We start from the raw sequence: 17,457 nt of genomic DNA, 5'->3' as shown, positions 1-17,457 counted from the left end.
GGAGGAGGAGGAGGAGAAATAATGAACTCACAACACTTACTGTCTCCTTCAAAGGAGCGAAGGATGTGCAGAGGGCTAAGTGCAGTCACAGAAACTGCCAGGTAGCGTTAGTGAGCATGTGTGGGAAGTCTGCTGACCAACCTTACATGTGCTGGGCACAGCCCAGTTCCCCGCCAGAGCCCAGAGAAGAAAACAAGCTCTGGTTTCTCAGTCGAAGCAGTGGGGTGGGAAGAGCCCTGCTGTCTTGCCACATGGCCTTGGTAGCTGGCCTATGTCTCAGTGTCTCTCAAAAGTGAAAATAGATCAGGAGGGCTGACACACAGTAGGCACTCAAGAACTGTTTTCTGGAAGAGTCAGTGAATCGGTGAACAGCATTCACCTCTCTGGGCATTGATTTCTTCATTCATGTAAGGTGAGAGCTGGAAATTTCTTTAGGGCCAGGCACAGTGGCTCACACTTGTTATCTCAGGACTCTGGGAGGCCAAGGCAGGAGAATGGCTTGAGCCCAGGAGTTTGAGACCAGCCTGAGCAACACAGTGAGACCCCCATCTCTACCAGACATTTTTTTTTTTTTTGAGATGGAGTCTCACTCTGTGGCCCAGGCTGGAGTGCAGTGGCGCGATCTCAGCTCACTGAAACCTCCATCTCCCAGGTTCAAGCAATTCTCCTGCCTCAGCCTCCCGAGTAACTGGGATCACAGGCATGCACCACCATGCCCGGCTAATTTTTGTATTTTTAGTAGAGATGGAGTTTCACCATGTTGGCCAGGCTGGTCTCGAACTTGTGACCTCAATTGGTCCACTTGCCTCGGCCTCCCAAAATGCTGTGATTATAGGCATGAGCCACCGTGCCTGGCCCAAAACATTTTTTAAAAATTATCCAGGCGTGGTGGCATGCGCCTGTAGTCCCAACTGCTTGGGAGGCTGAGGCAAGAGGATTGCTTGAGCCCAGGAGACCAAGGCTTCAGGGAGCTATGATTACATTCCTGTACTCCATCCAGCTTAGGCAAGACAGAGAGAGACCTTGTCTCAAAAAAAGAAAAAGAAAAGAAGAGAAACTTCTTCAGTCTCTAAATACTTACCAAGGTTCTTTCTGAAGACCAGAGGTCAGCAAACTATTTCTGTAAAGGGCCAAGTACTAAATAGCTTAGGCTCTACACAGTGTACAGTCTCTGTCATGATTACTCACCTCTGCCACTGTCGTGAAAAGCAGCCACAGACAATGCCGAAATGAATGGACGTGACTTTGTTCCAATAGCACGTTATTTACAGACGCTGATCTTTAAATTTCACATAATTTTCGTATATCAGAAAATGTTACTCTTTTGATTTTCCCCAACTATTTAAAAATGAAAATTAAACTATTCTTAGTTCATGAGTTGTACCAAAACAGGCAGTGGGCCGGATTTTGACCGTGGGCTGTAGTTTGCCAACCCCAGCTAAAGATTGATGAGGAATCTTCCAGGAACTCCTTGGATCATCTTAGACAGAAGTTCAAAGGGAGAGTGTGCTCTGTCCTTGGTGTGGAAATACTGATCACCATGTCTTCCAAACTGGGTTTCATAGACACATCTCCATGCCATGCTCTCACTCTAGAACCTAAGATGGCTCCCATGTTAAGGTTCTTTACAACCCAGACATATATGTCCCTGATATGTCCTAATTGGGCAAACTCCTCACTGTCACCTACCCTGGCATACCACACCCATTCCTAATATTTGTCTCAGCTCCCTCCTCTCTCTGAGTGCCTGGAATCTCTTCTTGACCCCTGCAAGTCGTGCGCCCCCTGTAAGGTGCACCTCGATTTGAGCAGCCTTCTCCCAGACTATCCTGATCTCTGTCTTCATTGAACTCTAGTCACTGTCTGGAGCGGTCACAGTCCCAGCCGAGAGCATGGGTTCTGAGATCAGACTGCACGGGTCCAAGTTCCTATCACTTACTCTGTGACGTTGAACAAGTTCTTTATCCTGTCTAAGAGAGAATAATAATAGTCCTTACCTCGTAAGAGTTGCTGCAAGAGTTCACTGAGATGATTTGTGTAAAATGCTTAATCCAGAGAATGACACCAATCATATGAAAGCATTCAATAAGTGCTAGCAATTATACTTCTGTATTGTTTGATGTTTTTATAGTGAGACCATATTTACGTAATAGTTGTTTAATTTTTTAAATAGACCAATCTGGGTGTGGTGGTATATGCCTGTGTTCCCAGCTACTTGGGAGACCGAAGCAGGAGAATTCCTTAAGCCCAGGAGTTCAAGCCAGCCTGGGCAATATAGTAAGACCCTGCCTCTAAAACAGAAAAAACAATAAAAGGACCAAGTATTCTTTTAGGTCTAAAACAAAAGTAACTAAGCAATACTGGTGTTTGTTTTTTGTTTGTTTTGAGACAGGGTCTCACTCTGTCAAGGCAGACAGCTGGTCACCCACGTCAAGAAAATTGACTATTTTTAGAAGTCAATCCTTGGCTCCCAGGTTGGAGTACAGCGGCGTGATCATGGCTCACCCAGGAGCTCAACCTCCTGGGCTCAAGTGATCCTCCCACCTCAGCCTCCCTGGTAGCTGGAACCACAGGCACATGCCACTAGGCATAGCTAACTTTTTGATTGTGTAGAGACAGGGTCTTGCTATGTTCCCTAGGCTGATCTCGAACTCCTGGGCTCTATCGATCCTCCCATCTCATCCTCAAAGTGCTGGGATTACAGGCATGAGCCACTGTGCCTGTCCGTAATTTTTTTATATGATACATACACAAAAGAGCAGTATTAGTAGTTGTTATTGTAAGAAAAATAAAAACAAAGGCAGTCTAGAAAGCCCTTGGAAGAGAGAAGAATAAACGGCGCTGGAGGAAGTTGACATTTGTTTGGGAACAGAGTGGGAACAAGGGTCTTGAAGAAGGTGACATTTGTTTGGGAACGAATATCTGATTGCAATCAAAGGAGAGGCCAGTGTGACAGGTGGATGTTCATCCACAGACCATTAAAACAGCCACGGAGAGAAAACAGGCATATTAACCTTCCAGGGTGAAACATGAGGGCATTCCCTTCCTATGTATGTCACCCAAGCCCACTGGGAGGCACCTCTCTGGTCCCTTGGTCCCCAGCAAGATGCTGAGAAATGGCTGAGGCAGGGGCTCCCTGGAGACTTCTCAACACTTACCCCTTCCCCAGGGATAGCGTTTAAGCTCATGAATCCCATGAAAGCTGAACCAATGCACATGTTTATCATCTTGGAACCATTTGACTTGAGGAGATTGAAATAGCACATGCTGGCTGGGTGTGGTGGTTTATGCCTGTAATCCCAGCACTTTGGGCAGCTGAGGTAGGTGGATCACCTGAGGTCAGGAGTTCGAGACCAGCCTGGCCAACATAGTGAAATCCCATCTCTACTAAAATACAAACATTTGCTGGGCTTGGTGGCACATGCCTGTTATGCCAGTTAGTTGGGAGGCTGAGGCAGGAGAATCGCTTGAACCTGGGAGGTGGAGGTTGCAGTGAGCCGAGATCCCACCATTGCACTCCAGCCTGGGTGAAAAGAGTGAAACTCCATCTCAAAAAATAAAAGACAAGACAAGACAGGGGAGGGAAGGGGAGGGGAGGAAAGGGGAGGAGGGAAATAGCATGTGATGGTGAGATACACGTTTTGCACAGAAATGTTGGCTAGTACCCTAATGGTACTCCAGGAGAGTCTCTGGGAGCTGACTTCTTACCTAGGGTGGAGGGGTGGATGAAAGTGGCTGTTCCTACACACCCACGCTGCCTGTGCGAAACCGTGGGCTACCAGCACCACACACACAAGCCTGTTTAATTCTCATACAACCCCAAGACAAAGGTGTAATCCCTTTTCAACAGTGACAGCACTGAGGCTGAGAGCAGTAAAGGAGGTCATAGCCAGTCATTGGGGGTACTGAGATCTACAGTGAGATCTGGCTGGGTCTAAAGCGGGTTGCATCCTCTTTGTGCTCGCAGAATGGGGCTCGAGGGCTCATCTAAACCCCTCTTTATTTATTTATTTATTTATTTATTTATTTATTTATTGAGACAGAGTCTCTCTCTGTTGCCAGACTGGAGTGCAGTGGTGCAATCTTGGCTCACTGCAACCTCTGCCTCCCAGGTTCAAGCGATTCTCCTGCCTCAGCTTCCCGAGTAGCTGGGACTACAAGCACATGCCACCAAGCTCAGCTAATTTTTGTATTTTTAGTAGAAGACGGGGTTTCACCATATTGGCCAGGATGGTCTCGATTTCTTACCTCGTGATCCGCTCTCCTCAGCCTCCCAAAGTGCTGGGATTACAGGCGTGAACCACCGTGCCCGGCCCAGACATTACTTCTTTTTCTCACCTGTCTTAAGACGCCCACAGCCTCCGTAACTTATTTTTAAAAGGAGACAATAAAGACTATTTTTAAAAGTCAATCCTTGCCTCTGGAAGCCTGCGTCTGCTTTTGTCGTCGTCTCTGCTGGGTTTCCATTAGGCTGCCACTCAAGCTGAAGCCTCCGTTTCGTGTCGTTTTCACAAAAGTTTGGTAAAGCAGCAGCTCTGTTATCCCAGCAGGGCCTGATCACCTCTCCCCACCCAACACTGATGAAAAATGACCCACTTTCCCCTATCGTCCCAGCGTGAAAGGCCAAGATGCTGAATGACACGGGTTGGCTTTCTTTTCCTTCTGAACGTTCATCAGGTTACTGAAGATAACATCTCTCTTCAGAACGCGCGGCAGCAGCAGAGTTTGATTTCCAGGTTCGGCCCTAATGGCACAGAGACCTGGACTAATGTGGCTTATTCACAGTTCCAGCTATGCTTTTAAAGCACTTTGCATGAACTATTCACATGTCTTTTGAACAATATGATTTAATGGCATTGGAAAATCATCACGATGTCATGCTTGCAATGAGCGGGACAGCTGTAGGTATGTCTTGATCCAATACGCATTAAAAATGCACCTATCCACATACATGTATCTGTGAAAATGTCTTCAGCTCCAAGTAACAGAGCATTCGTTGACTAGTGTCTTAAATCTTGGATGACCAGCTGTCTCTGTTTGCCCGGAACCGAGAGGTTTCCGAGGATCTGGAAATTGCAGTGCAGAAACTGAGACAGCCCCAGGCAAACCAAGTCAGTTGTTCACACTACTTAAGTCATAAGGACATTTAATATTTACTTGAGGCTGGGTGTGGTGGCTCACATCTGTAATCCCAACACTTTGGGAGGCTGAGGTGGGTGGATCACAAGGTCAGGAATTCAAGACCAGCCTGGCCAAGATGGTGAAACCCCGTCTCTCCTAAAAATACAAAAATTAGTTGGGCATGGTGGCGGATGCCTGTAATCCCAGCTACTCGGGAGGCTGAGGCAGAGAATTGCTTGAACCCGTGAGACAGAGGTTGCAGTCAGCCGAGATCATGCCACTGCACTCCAGCCTGGGCGACAGAGCTAGACTCTGTCTCAAAAAAAAAAATTGACTTGATAAGCAATCCAGATGCAGGTGGCCCAAGGGTCAATAGGGTGGCCCCAGGATGCTATCAAGGGTTTCCTCTCCTCCCTTCTGCCATAGATAGCGAACCTGTCCCATTCTGCCCATGCGTAGTAAGCCAATCGCTGTTATGATGGATCTGGCAAAAGAAAAGAATTTATTCACACCAATGCAGCCAAGCAAGGAGGCAGGAGAAAAGGTCTCATACTTGACTCCTTGAAGATGGAATTTAGGGGTCTTTATGGAATAAAGGAGCAGGGTGTTCTAAAGTGTGGGGAAAGGTGACTGCAGGCAGGGGAAGTGAGGTCATTGGCAATCTGCACATACATAGCCAAGCTCCTGGCTCTTCATAGGATGCGTGTTTAGAAAATGGCAGCATTACCATAATCTCAGGGAGTTTTTGGGCACTCTGACGTCAAAAGGTCACTTCTCCAGCATTTGCAGAGGTTCATTTGAAGGGTCATTGATCTCAACGGGTTCGAACTGGACAAGAGCTGCCCCCATAGTCCTGAAAAACAAATTTAAGCAACCATTACCATAGTTACATATGTGTCACAGTGACATACATGTGACATATGACATACATGTACCATAATGACATACAGTGACATATATAAGGAAGCCAGTGGGGGGCTTAGGTATGTATCGTTTGGCTGCTTGACTTTTAGCTATGTACGTTTTAAGATCAGCTAGAAGTAAGTGGTTAAAAGCAAGCAAGGCAAGCTAAGTTTGGTGGGCTTAATCAGGTTAGCATTCAGTTTCACCATCCTCATGTGAGTGGCTGTAGGAGCTTAGGACCAGGATGGGGGAGAACCCAAGGCCCTAATTATCCTTCCCAGGAGCCTGCCCAAGCAGACTTTCTCTTAAGGGCTTTCTCTGAGCCCACCAAACTTAACTTGCCTTGCTTGCTTTTAACCACTTACTTCTAGCTGGTCTTAAAACTTATATAGCTAAAAGTCAAGCAGCCAAACGATGTGTAACTAAACCCCCCAGTAGCTTCCTTATATATGTCACTATATGTCATTATGGTACATATATGTCACTATGACAGATATGTGACTATGGTAATGGTTGCTTAAAGTTGTGCTCTTATATTGCATTGGCCCAGAGTAGATGTCATAGCTACCTCTAGTTGCAAGAGAACCTGGAAAAGTGCGTGTCTGGCCAAAGCAAATGGGATTCTGTGGCTGGCTTCCATCAAGGCTGGGCAGGTTGCCTCCTGGACAAATCAGAGCTCTGGGAGAAAGGGGGAGGGGAAGGTCTGCAACGGATCATGCCAGCTGCAACTCATGTAGCCACATGGAGAGGAGACACCACGGTGAAACTGTCAAGAGCAGGAGCTAGGGCTGAATCTAGAAGGCCACTTACCAGTACAGAACACTGGGTGTGGTGCTTAACCTCCATGTACTCATCTGCAAAATGGAGCTCAACACAATGTTTCTCTTCCTTCTCTTCCTGGACTGCTGTGAGGGTCTAGAGTTTATGCACAGAAAGTGCTGAGCATTTGCATAGTAAAGGCTCCGTAAATGCTGACTTCTTGTTTGCCTTAATGGCAGAACCCATTCTTCCACATTCCAGAAAAGATTTGATTTTAGTTACGTGAATGGACACCTAACTCTGATGGACAGCTTGGGGCGGGGGGACAAGCTTCTTTCTTCTTTCATGTTCAAAGGACCATGAAGCTTTTGGTTTTGCCAACTGGGGTTTATAAGTTGAAGAACAGAGCTGAATGATTTAGGACAGGGGTGTCCAATCTTTTGTCTTCCCTGGGCCACATTGGAAGAATTATCTTGGGCCACACATAAAATACACTTACAGTAACAATAGCTGATGAACTTTAAAAAAAAAATCACACAAAACAATCTCATGTTTTAAGAAAGTTTACAAATTTGTGTTGGGTCGCCTTCAGAAGCCATCCCGGGTCAGATTTGGACAAGCTTGATTTAGGATCTGATGGTCCTCCTTTGGTGGGAGGTGTGTGGAGGAGGGAGAGAGAGAGAGAGAAGAGATGAGGCATGAGGAAAACAGAGCTATTGCATAGGGACACTGAGGGACAGCGTGACTCCCGTGAGCAATTCTGTAGAATTCCACCTCGCTTGTCAATGTTTGTGGGCTTGGATCTCTTGGGAGGATCCAATCACATGCTAAGGGCAGCCTAGAGATGGACAGAGGACCAGGGAAGAGGCCCCTGGGCAAGCCCGCCACCCTTAGGTTACATGGAGGAAAAAGACAGCTGTGAAATAACATCAGAACCCCCGGAGTAGAGGTGGCCTCTGCTACATGTAGGTCAAGGTTTTGCATACGTTTAGCTTCCTTCTTTGTACTTGTTTGTATTTTCCAAAATTTCTACAATGATTAGGGATCCACTCTACAATCAGATAAAAATGCCATTTACAAACTTTTATTGGCCAGGCGTAGTGGCTCATGCCCGTAATTCCAGCACTTTGGGAGGGTGAGGTGGGTGGATCACTTGAGCCCAGGAGTTTGAGACCAACCTGGGCAACATGGCAAAACCCCATCTCTACCAAAAATACAAAAAATTATCCGGGCGTAGTGGCGCCTCCCTGTAGTCCGAGCTACTCTGGAGGCTGAGGAGGGAGGATGGCTTGAGCCTAGGAGGCAGAGATTGCAGTGAGCTGAGATTGTGCCACTGTACTACAGCATGGGAGTACAGCTAGACTCCATCTCAAAATAAAATAAAATAAAATAAAATAAAAACTTTTACAAAGAAGAGTATAAGCACTGAAAGTTATTTTTAAAAAGGTTTTACATGTTAGCTCCATTCCTCAGAAATAGTGCTTCTTCTACATCATTTTCTCTTTTCTTTTTTCTCTGCTTCTTTTTTTTTGTTTTTTGAGATGGAGTCTCGCTCTGTCGCCGGGCTGGAGTGCAGTGGCACAATCTCGGCTCACTGCAACCTCTGACTCCCAGGTTCAAGTATTCTCCTGCCTCAGCCTCCTGAGTAGCTGGGATTACAGGCGCCCACTACCAACCACGCCCAGCTAATTTTTGTATTTTTAGTAGAGACGGGATTTCACCAAGTTCACCAGGATGGTCTTGATCTCTTGACCTTGTGACCTGGATGCCTCGGCCTCCCAAAGTGCTGGGATTATAGCCGTGTGAGCCACCACGCCTGGTCTTTTTTTTTTTTTTTTTTTTTTTTTTTTTAGATGAAGTCTCACTCTGTTGCCCAGGCTGGAGTGCAGTGGCATGATCTTGGCTCACTGCAACCTCTGCCTCCCGGGTTCAAGCAATTGTGCTGCCTCAGCCTCCTGAGAACTGGGGATTACAGGCATGCGCCACCACGCCTGGCTAATTTTTATATTTTTAGTAGAGAAAGGGTTCCACCATGTTGGTCAGGCTGGTCTTGAACTCCTGACTTCAAGTGATCCTTCCATCTCGGCCTCCCAAAGTGCTAGAATTACAGGTGTGAGCCACTGCACCCAGCCATTCTCTGCTTCTTTCTCACAGCTAATGATAATAATAGTAAAGGCCAAGGGTGGTGCCTCATACCTATAATCCCAGTGCTTTGGGAGGCTGAGGTGGGAGGATCGCTTGAGGCTAGAAGTTCAAGACCATCTTGGCCAACATAGCAAGAGTCTGTCTTTACAAAAAATTTAAAAATTAGCTGAGTGTAGGGGCATATGCCTGAAGTCCTAGCTACTTGGAAGGCTGAGGCAGGCAAATCCTTTGAGCCCTGGAGTTTGAAGCTGCAGTGAGCTATGATTGCACTGCTGAACTCCAGCCTGGGTGATAGAGCTAGACCCTATCTCTAAACAACATAATAATAGTAGATAGCATTTATCTGGGCATTTGACTGTGTAGGTCCCAGGCACTGTGCTCAACGCTTGACGTGCGTAATAAACCCAGCAAATAGTACTGCCATAATTCCTATTTAAAACATGATGGCCAGGTGTGATGGCTTACGCCTGTCATCCCAGCACTTTGGAAGGCTGAGGCGGGTGGATCACCTGCGGTCAGGAGTTCGAGACCAGCCTGACCAACATGGTGAAATCCCGTCCAAAAAAATAAACAAATAAATTAGCTGGGCCTGGTGGTGCATGCCTGTAATCTCAGCTACTTGGAAGGCTTAGGCAGGATAATCACTTGAACCTGGGAGGCAGAGGTTGCAATGAGCCAAGATTGTGCCATTGCACTCCAGCCTAGGCAACAAGAGCAAAACTCTGTTTCAAAAAATAAATAAATAAATAAGGCTGAGATGGGCGGATCATGAGGTCAGGAGATCGAGACCATCCTGGCTAACACGGTGAAACCCCATCTCTACTAAAAAATACAAAAAACTAGCCGAGTGAGGTGGCGGGCGCCTGTAGTCCCAGCTACTCCAGAGGCTGAGGCAAGAGAATGGCATAAACCCGGGAGACGGAGCTGGCAGTGAGCTGAGATCCGGCCACTGCCCCCCAGCCCGGGGGAAAGAGCGAGACCCCGTCTCAAAAAAAAAAAAAAAAAAGATAAAGAAATAAATAATTAAAAATGAGTTAGGTAAGTGAGGCAGAGAAGGAAGTCACTGCACCATGGCCCCTTTGAGCCAGAGTTGTTCGGTGCCAAAACTCTGCCTCCTAATCACTACCTGTCTCTCCTTTTGTCCTTTCTCCATCTTCTCCTCTCTTACCTCTCAAAAATTATCAATAATTTCATAATTCTGTGGTTAGAATCCAGGATTCCTCAACTTCCGTGTGATTGACATGGTGGCTGGCTCGCTGTCTGTTGTGGGAGCTGTTCTGTGCACAGTAGGATGTTTAGCAGTGTCCCTGGTCTCTACCCACTAGATGCCAATAGCAATCACACCCCTCCCCAGCACACACTCAATTATAATAACCAAATATGTCTCCAGGCATTGCCAAATGTTCCTGGGGACCAAGATTGCCCTGATGTAGCCTGATCTCTGCAAAAGCATCCGGAGTCCCTCCAGTTGAACGATCGCTGATAGAAACCCACGGGAACAGTCTGTGCCCTCCCGGCAAGTCCACACTCATTCGAGGCAGCTGTCACCTGCTAGCACATTCCAGGGCAGGGCTTGAAAAATGCTTGGCGTGCCTCTGGCAACAAGAGATGCAGGCTGAAGCAAGGCATTCCTGCCTCTTGTCCTGAAACTAGGATGCTGAGATTAGAATGGACAGCATGAGTTGTTCTTGAGTGGCAAAAGGCAAGGGGTCCTGCAGTGGTTTGTATGTTTGTCCCCTCCAAATCTCATGTTGAAATTAGTCTGTTCTCGCATTTCTATAAAGAACTACCCGAGGCCAGGCGCGGTGGCTCACGCCTGTAATCCCAGCACTTTGGGAGGCTGAAGTGGGTGGATTGCTTGACTCAAGGAGTTGGCAACCAGCTTGGACAACATGGTGTAACTTTATCTCTATTTTAAGGAAAAAATTTTTCAAACTACCTGAGATCGGGTAATTTATACAGAAAAGAAGTTTAATTGACTTGCAGTTCCACTGGCTGTACAGGAAGCGTGGCTGGGGAAGTCTCAGGAAACTTACAATCACGGTGGAAGGCGAAGGGGAAGCAGGGAAGTCTTACACGGCTGGAGGAGAAAGAGAGCAAAGCGGGAGGTGCTACACACACTTAAACAACCAGATCTCGTGAGAACTCACTATCACGAGAACAGCAAGGGAGATATCCGTCCCCATGATCCAATCACCTCCCCCCAGGCCCCTCCTCCAACACTGGGGATTACGATTTGGGCAGGGACACAGATCCAAACTCTATCATAGGGCCCAGTAGGAGGTGTTTGGGTCATGGGGGTGGATCTCACATGAACAGATTAAGCTCTCCCTGGGAGGTGGGAGTGAGTGAGTTCTTGCTCTTTTAGTTCCTGGACAGCTGGTTGTTAAAAAAAGCCTGGCACCTCCCGCTCTCTCTTGCTTCCCCTCTTGCCCTGTGACCTCTGCACACATGAGCTCCCTTTCGCCTTCTATGAGTGTAGCCAGCCTGAGGCCCACGCCAGATGTCCCACCTTCCAGCCAGCAGATTCGTGAGCCAAATAAACCTCTTGTCTTTATAAAGTACTCAGCCACAGGCATTCCTTGATAGCAATACTCAACAGACTAAGACAGGGCCCCATGCCGGTCTACAGATGGCACTGCCGAAAGGAGTCAGCAGCCCCAGCCCTTGTTGGAGACGCTGAGGAATGAGGCAGAAAGATCAGTGGACTTAGACTCTGAAAGGTCGATTTCTGTCCTGCCCCTATGAGCTGTGTGTACTCAGTTGAGCCTCTTTACCTGTTTCCGCATGAGTAAAATGAAAATATGATTTCTGTCCTCTGGCTTTTCCTAGGATAGTTGTCAGGAGCAAAGTAAGCTATTGGCTCCAAGCTGACTCACTACATCCCTTACCTGCTTCAGTCTTCTTCATAACATCTGAAATATTGTATTTGTGTTTAGCTTCTGTCTCTGCTAGCAAAATGTCATCTTCGTGAGGGCTTGGTCTTCTTTGCTGCTGCAAGCCTCAGAGATGACAACAGTGCCCAACATAGTAGATGTTCAATAAAGACGTGCAGGCTAGGTGCAGTGGCTCACGCCTGCAATGCCAGCACTTTGGAAGGGCAAGAGGGGAGGATCACTTGAGGTCAAGAGTTTAAGACCAACCTGGTGAACAGCAAGACTCCATTTCTATGAAGTTTAAAACTTAAAAAAAAAAATGAGCTGGGCATGGTGGCTGCACAGCTGTAGTGCCAGCTACTTCGGAGGCTGAGGTGGGAAGATCACTTGAGACCAGGAGTATGTGAACCTATATATCGCGTGCTTTGAAGATAGATCTCAACAGCTATGGAAATATCAAACCCTTTGTACACAGTGGTTCCACTTCTGAGAATCTAAACCCCAAATAATCCAGCATGGAGAAAAGGCCTTAGAGGAAATGATGTTCATCCTACAGTGGCCAAAATTGCTCAAACCTGAAAAGCCAGCCTTAGTAATCAAGAGGAGGGCGTAATTAGCACAATCCCGATGAATCTCATTTGTGAAATTGCAGACAGCCATTACAAATATTGTAATTGCAAGACGAGTTCATTTTTGTAGCACACACAAAAAACCATAATGCGTAAGGCAAAACTATAACGTGTAATGTGAAACTGGGTTGCAAAAGCAACCCAATTACTGAGACGACAGGAGCCAGCACCCACTGTTCCCCCGCCGCCACACTGTTGGGAATGTCATGCCCAGTCTCTCTGGAGGGCAATTTGGAAATTCCTACTACAAAGTAAGTGTTCATGTCACTAGACCCAGCAATTTCATTTCTAGGAATCTGTCCTAGAAATGTATTAGGAAACAACCCAGATGTCTATGAATAGGGGAATAGTTAAATAAATTATAGTTAAATAGATCACTGTATTATCAGTTGAGTGCAGTGGCTCATGACTGTAATCCCAGCTACTCTGGAGGCTGAAGCCAGAAAAATCACTTGAACCTGGGAGGCGGAGTTGTGGTAAGCCAAGATCGCACCACTGCACTCCAGCCTGGGCGATACAGTGAGACTCTGTCTAAAAAAAATAAAATAAAGATAAATTTAAAAAATGAAAATAAAAGACATCACTGTGTATCAATATAATGGTATACTATGCAGCTACTAAAAATATGGAGATTTGCATATACCGATAAGGAAGGATGCTCAAGACTATTAAAGATTATTAAATTGAACAAAGCAAATTACAAAAAAATTTTTGTACAATAACAATGGTGTCGTATATGATATTATAAGCATGTGCATTTTTTTAAAATCTGGAAGAGGCTGGGTGCAATAGGTCATACCTATATCCCAGCACTTTGAGAGGCTGAGGTGGTAGGATTGCTTGAAGCCAGGAATCCAAGGCCAGCCTGGGCAACATATCTAGGTCCCTGTCTCTACAAAAAATACTGTTTAAAAATTAGCCTGTAGTCCCAGCTACTTGGCATGGGGCCGGGGTTGGGAGGGGTTGTGCAGAGGTGGAAGGACCCCTTGAGCCCAGGAGTTCAAGTTTGCAGTAAGCTGTGATCACGCCACTACACTCCATCCTGGGCAACATAGTGACGCTCTATCTCCAAAAATAAAAAAAAAAAAATTTAAACATTTGCAGAATAAAAATAATGTTTTGTTTGTTTGTTTGTTTGTTTGTTTGTTTTTTGAGACAGAGTCTTGCTCTGTCGCCCAGGCTGGAGTGCAGTGGCCGGATCTCGGCTCACTGCAAGCTCTGCCTCCCGGGTTCACGCCATTCTCCCACCTCAGCCTCCCAAGTAGCTGGGACTACAGGCGCCCGCCACCTCGCCCGGCTAGTTTTTTTTGTATTTTTAGTAGAGATGGGGTTTCACCGTGTTAGCCAAGATGGTCTCGATCTCCTGACCTTGTGATCTGCCCATCTCAGCCTCCCAAAGTGCTGGGATTACAGGCGTGAGAAAAACAATGTTTTTAAAAATTCAGAGGAATACATACTAAACTGTTGACAATGATTCTCTCTGAAGGACAGAGGAAGACTCTCCTCTATGTTGTCAATTTCTGTAATGTTTAAAAAACGTAAACATTAGCTGAAAAACAAAACTGAGTATGCCACGTGAACCCACTCATACAAGCAAACCAAAGCCAGGCACATGAAGACTGGAAGGAGCTCTATCGAGGTGTTATTAACAGTGGCTGATGGCCAGGCATGGTGGCTCATGCCTGTAATCTCAGCACTTTGGGAGGCGGAGGTGGGCAGATCACTTGAGGCTAGGAGTTCAAGACCAGCCTGGCCAACATGGTGAAACCCCGTCTCTACTAAAAATACTACTAAAACCTGTAATCCCAGCACTTTGGGAGGCCGAGACGGGCGGATCACGAGGTCAGGAGATCGAGACCAACCTGGCTAACACGGTCTCTACTAAAACCCCGTTTACTGAAACCCTGTCTCTACTAAAAAAAATACAAAAAAACTAGCCGGGCGAGGTGGCAGGTGCCTGTAGTCCCAGCTACTCGGGAGGCTGAGGCAGGAGAATGGCGTAAACCCTGGAGGCAGAGCTTGCAGTGAGCTAAGGTTCAAGACCAGCCTGGCCAACATGGTGAAACCCCGTCTCTACTAAAAATACTACTAAAACCTGTAATCCCAGCACTTTGGGAGGCCGAGACGGGCGGATCACGAGGTCAGGAGATCGAGACCAACCTGGCTAACACGGTCTCTACTAAAACCCCGTTTACTGAAACCCTGTCTCTACTAAAAAAAATACAAAAAAACTAGCCGGGCGAGGTGGCAGGTGCCTGTAGTCCCAGCTACTCGGGAGGCTGAGGCAGGAGAATGGCGTAAACCCTGGAGGCAGAGCTTGCAGTGAGCTAAGGTCCGGCCACTGCGCTCCAGCCCGGGCAACAGAGCGAGACTCCGTCTCAAAAAACAAACAAACAAAAAAAACTACTACTAAAAATACAAAAAAAATTAGCTGGGCATGGTGGCAGGCACCTATAATCCCAGCTACTTGGGAGGCTGAGGCAGGAGAATCGTTTGAACCTGGAAGGCAGAGGTTGCGGTGAGCCGAGATCATGCCACTGCATTCCAGCCTGGGCAACAGAGCGAGACTCTGTCTCAAACAAACAAACAAAAAACAGTGATTGATCATTTCCAGGTGGTGGGAAAATTGAGCAGTGTATGGCTTTTTCCTTTTGAGGGAAAACCTCTACAACGAGCATGTATGGTCTCTTCAAAAGATAACCCACCTTTATCCGCTTCTTTGTGTTAACCGGGTGATGCTCAGGGTGTGGTGCTCTGCTGATGTAACCTGCTGTTGATGGTGTCCTGTTTCCCCAGGATGGATGACATCCAGCTCTGCAAGGACATCATGGACTTGAAGCAGGAGCTGCAGAACTTGGTCGCCATCCCAGGTAACCATTTGCAACTTCACCTTGTGCTAAGCAGATGCTTGGGGGCCCCCAGCCTGGCCCATCTGTACCCCTGGGTCTGGAAGACAGAGTCTCATTCTTGCAATGCAGTGCTCCCTGACTGCATGTGTCAAACATGACTTCGAGTCAGGCCAACCTGGGTTCAAGTCCTAGTGAATTCTGGTCACCTTCTTGTCCTTGGGCAAGTCACTGTACTTCTCTGAGACTCAATTTCTCCTCCTCTGAAAATTGGGTAGTAATAGTAAGAGGACCTAATTCATTGAGTATCAATATCATAAAGAGGCCGGGCACAGTCGCTCACGCCTGTAATCCCAGCACTTTGGGAGGCTGAGGTGGATGGCTCACTTAATGTCAGGAGTTTCAGGCCAGCCTGGCCAACATGGCAAAACCCCATCTCTACTAAAAATACAAAAATTAGCTGGGTGTGGTGGCGGGCACCTGTCATCCCAGCTAGCCGGGAGGCTGAGGCTGGAGAATCACTTGAACTTGGGAGGTGGAGGTTGCAGTGAGCTGAGATTATGCCACTGCACTCCAGCCTAGGCAACACAGCGAGACACTGTCAAAAAACATATAATTAAATTAAATTAAATATCATAAAAATTAATGAGATGATGCAAACTAAGTGCTTAGCTTGATGTTTGGCCTCGAGAGTCCAGTAAATATTAGCAATTATGACCATTATGATCCTACTTGGGAACAGATGAAGTGGGTACAAACTCTAACTTTGAAGTCACCCCAGATTTGGTAGTTATTAATGCCTGACTTATTTGGCGTCTTCTCCAAAGAATTTTCCCTTGTCCATCAGGCTGGGTCAGTTGCCCTCTGTAGGGCTTACCCTCATCAGAAGACTAGTCCCAGGCTGGGCGCGGTGGCTCACACCTGTAATCCCAGCACTTTGGGAGGCGGGCAGATCACCTGAGGTCAGGAGTTTGAGACCAGCCTGACCAACATGGTGAAACTCCAACTCTACTAAAAATACGAAAATTAGCCAGGGGTGGTGGCAGGTGCCTGTAATCCCAGCTACTCTGGAGGCTGAGGTGGGAGAATGGCTTGAACCCAGGAGGTGGAGGTTGCAGTGAGGTGAGATCACACCACTGCACTTCAGCCTGGGTGACAGAGCAAGACTCCAACTCATAAAAAAAAGAAAGAAATAAAGAAATACCTAAGTAATTTATAAAGAAAATAAGTTTAGTTGGCTCACAGTTCTGCAGGCTGTACCAGAAGCACGATACTGGTGTCGGCTCAGCTGCTGGAAGGCCTCAGGAAACATAATCATGGTGGAAGACAAGGGAGCAGACATGTCACATGCCCAGAGCAGGAGCAAGAGAGTGGGGGGGAGGTGCCACACAGTTTTAAATGACCAAATCTCATGAGAACTCACTCACTATCACGAGGACAGTACCAAGGAGGATGGTGCTAAACCATCATGAGAAACCTCCATTATGATCCAATCACCTCTCATCAGGCCACGCCTCCAACACTGGGGATTACATTTCAATATGAGATTTGAGTGGAGACACATATCCAAACTATATCAGAAAGGGTGCTGCTGATTGGTTGGAGATGCAATCATAGGGGTGTGAAAATGGTTCTCAAGGGTGCTAAGTCCACTTCTGGGTGGCAGGTCCAGGTAGATCATCATTCACCAGAAATGCAAAACCTAAAAAGATATCTCAAAAGGCTGATCTTAGGTTCTGCAATTGTGATGTTATCTGCAGGAGTAATTGGGGAAGTTGCGAATCTTGTGACCTCTGGAATAATGGCTGTAGTCATTTATGTCTACGCCTTAGCAGAATTCAACCTCCTCCCATTCTTCTAACATGGGGGCCTTTTATTAGCTTTACAAAGGCAGTTTAGTTGGGGGGAAGGGTTATAATCATTTAAACTATAAGCTAAATGTCTCCCATAGCTAGCGTGGCCTAAGCCTGGGAATGATTAAGGGCAGTTTGAAGGTTAAAGGCAAGATGGGGGTTGGTTAGATCAGATCCCCTTCACTGTCCTCATTTTCTCACTGTTATCATTTTTGCAAAGGCATTTTCCAACAGGCCAGATAAGCACCCACCACTGCCCTTGACTTGAATGTTTTTGCCATCCTGTCAGTTCAATAAGTATGTCCCAAGAGGCCGTTCCGCAGGA

The 17,457-nt window shown here is 46.8% G+C and overlaps 1 protein-coding gene and 1 long non-coding RNA gene across 2 annotated transcripts in view; one reads left to right on the top strand and one right to left on the bottom strand.

Moving 5' to 3' along the window:
- BMERB1 (bMERB domain containing 1) overlaps window positions 1-17,457 on the top strand; it is a 168,410-nt gene that overhangs the window by 128,612 nt on the left and 22,341 nt on the right. Inside the window, exon 3 of the mRNA XM_017871739.1 lies at window positions 15,230-15,303. Coding sequence (XP_017727228.1) covers window positions 15,230-15,303 — 74 coding nt within the window. The remainder of the gene's footprint in view (window positions 1-15,229; window positions 15,304-17,457) is intronic.
- On the bottom strand, window positions 5,752-16,649 carry LOC108529419 (uncharacterized). Its single transcript, XR_001885523.1, has 3 exons — window positions 16,523-16,649; window positions 15,139-15,247; window positions 5,752-5,974 (listed from the first exon to the last, which is right to left on the bottom strand). It is a non-coding gene; the product is annotated as an uncharacterized LOC108529419 (long non-coding RNA).

This window comes from Rhinopithecus bieti, unplaced genomic scaffold (genome assembly GCF_001698545.2).
Source record: "Rhinopithecus bieti isolate Rb0 unplaced genomic scaffold, ASM169854v2 scaffold_6876, whole genome shotgun sequence".
In the NCBI taxonomy this organism is placed as follows: Eukaryota; Metazoa; Chordata; class Mammalia; order Primates; family Cercopithecidae; genus Rhinopithecus; species Rhinopithecus bieti.
This window is presented reverse-complemented; position numbering and strand designations above follow the sequence as displayed.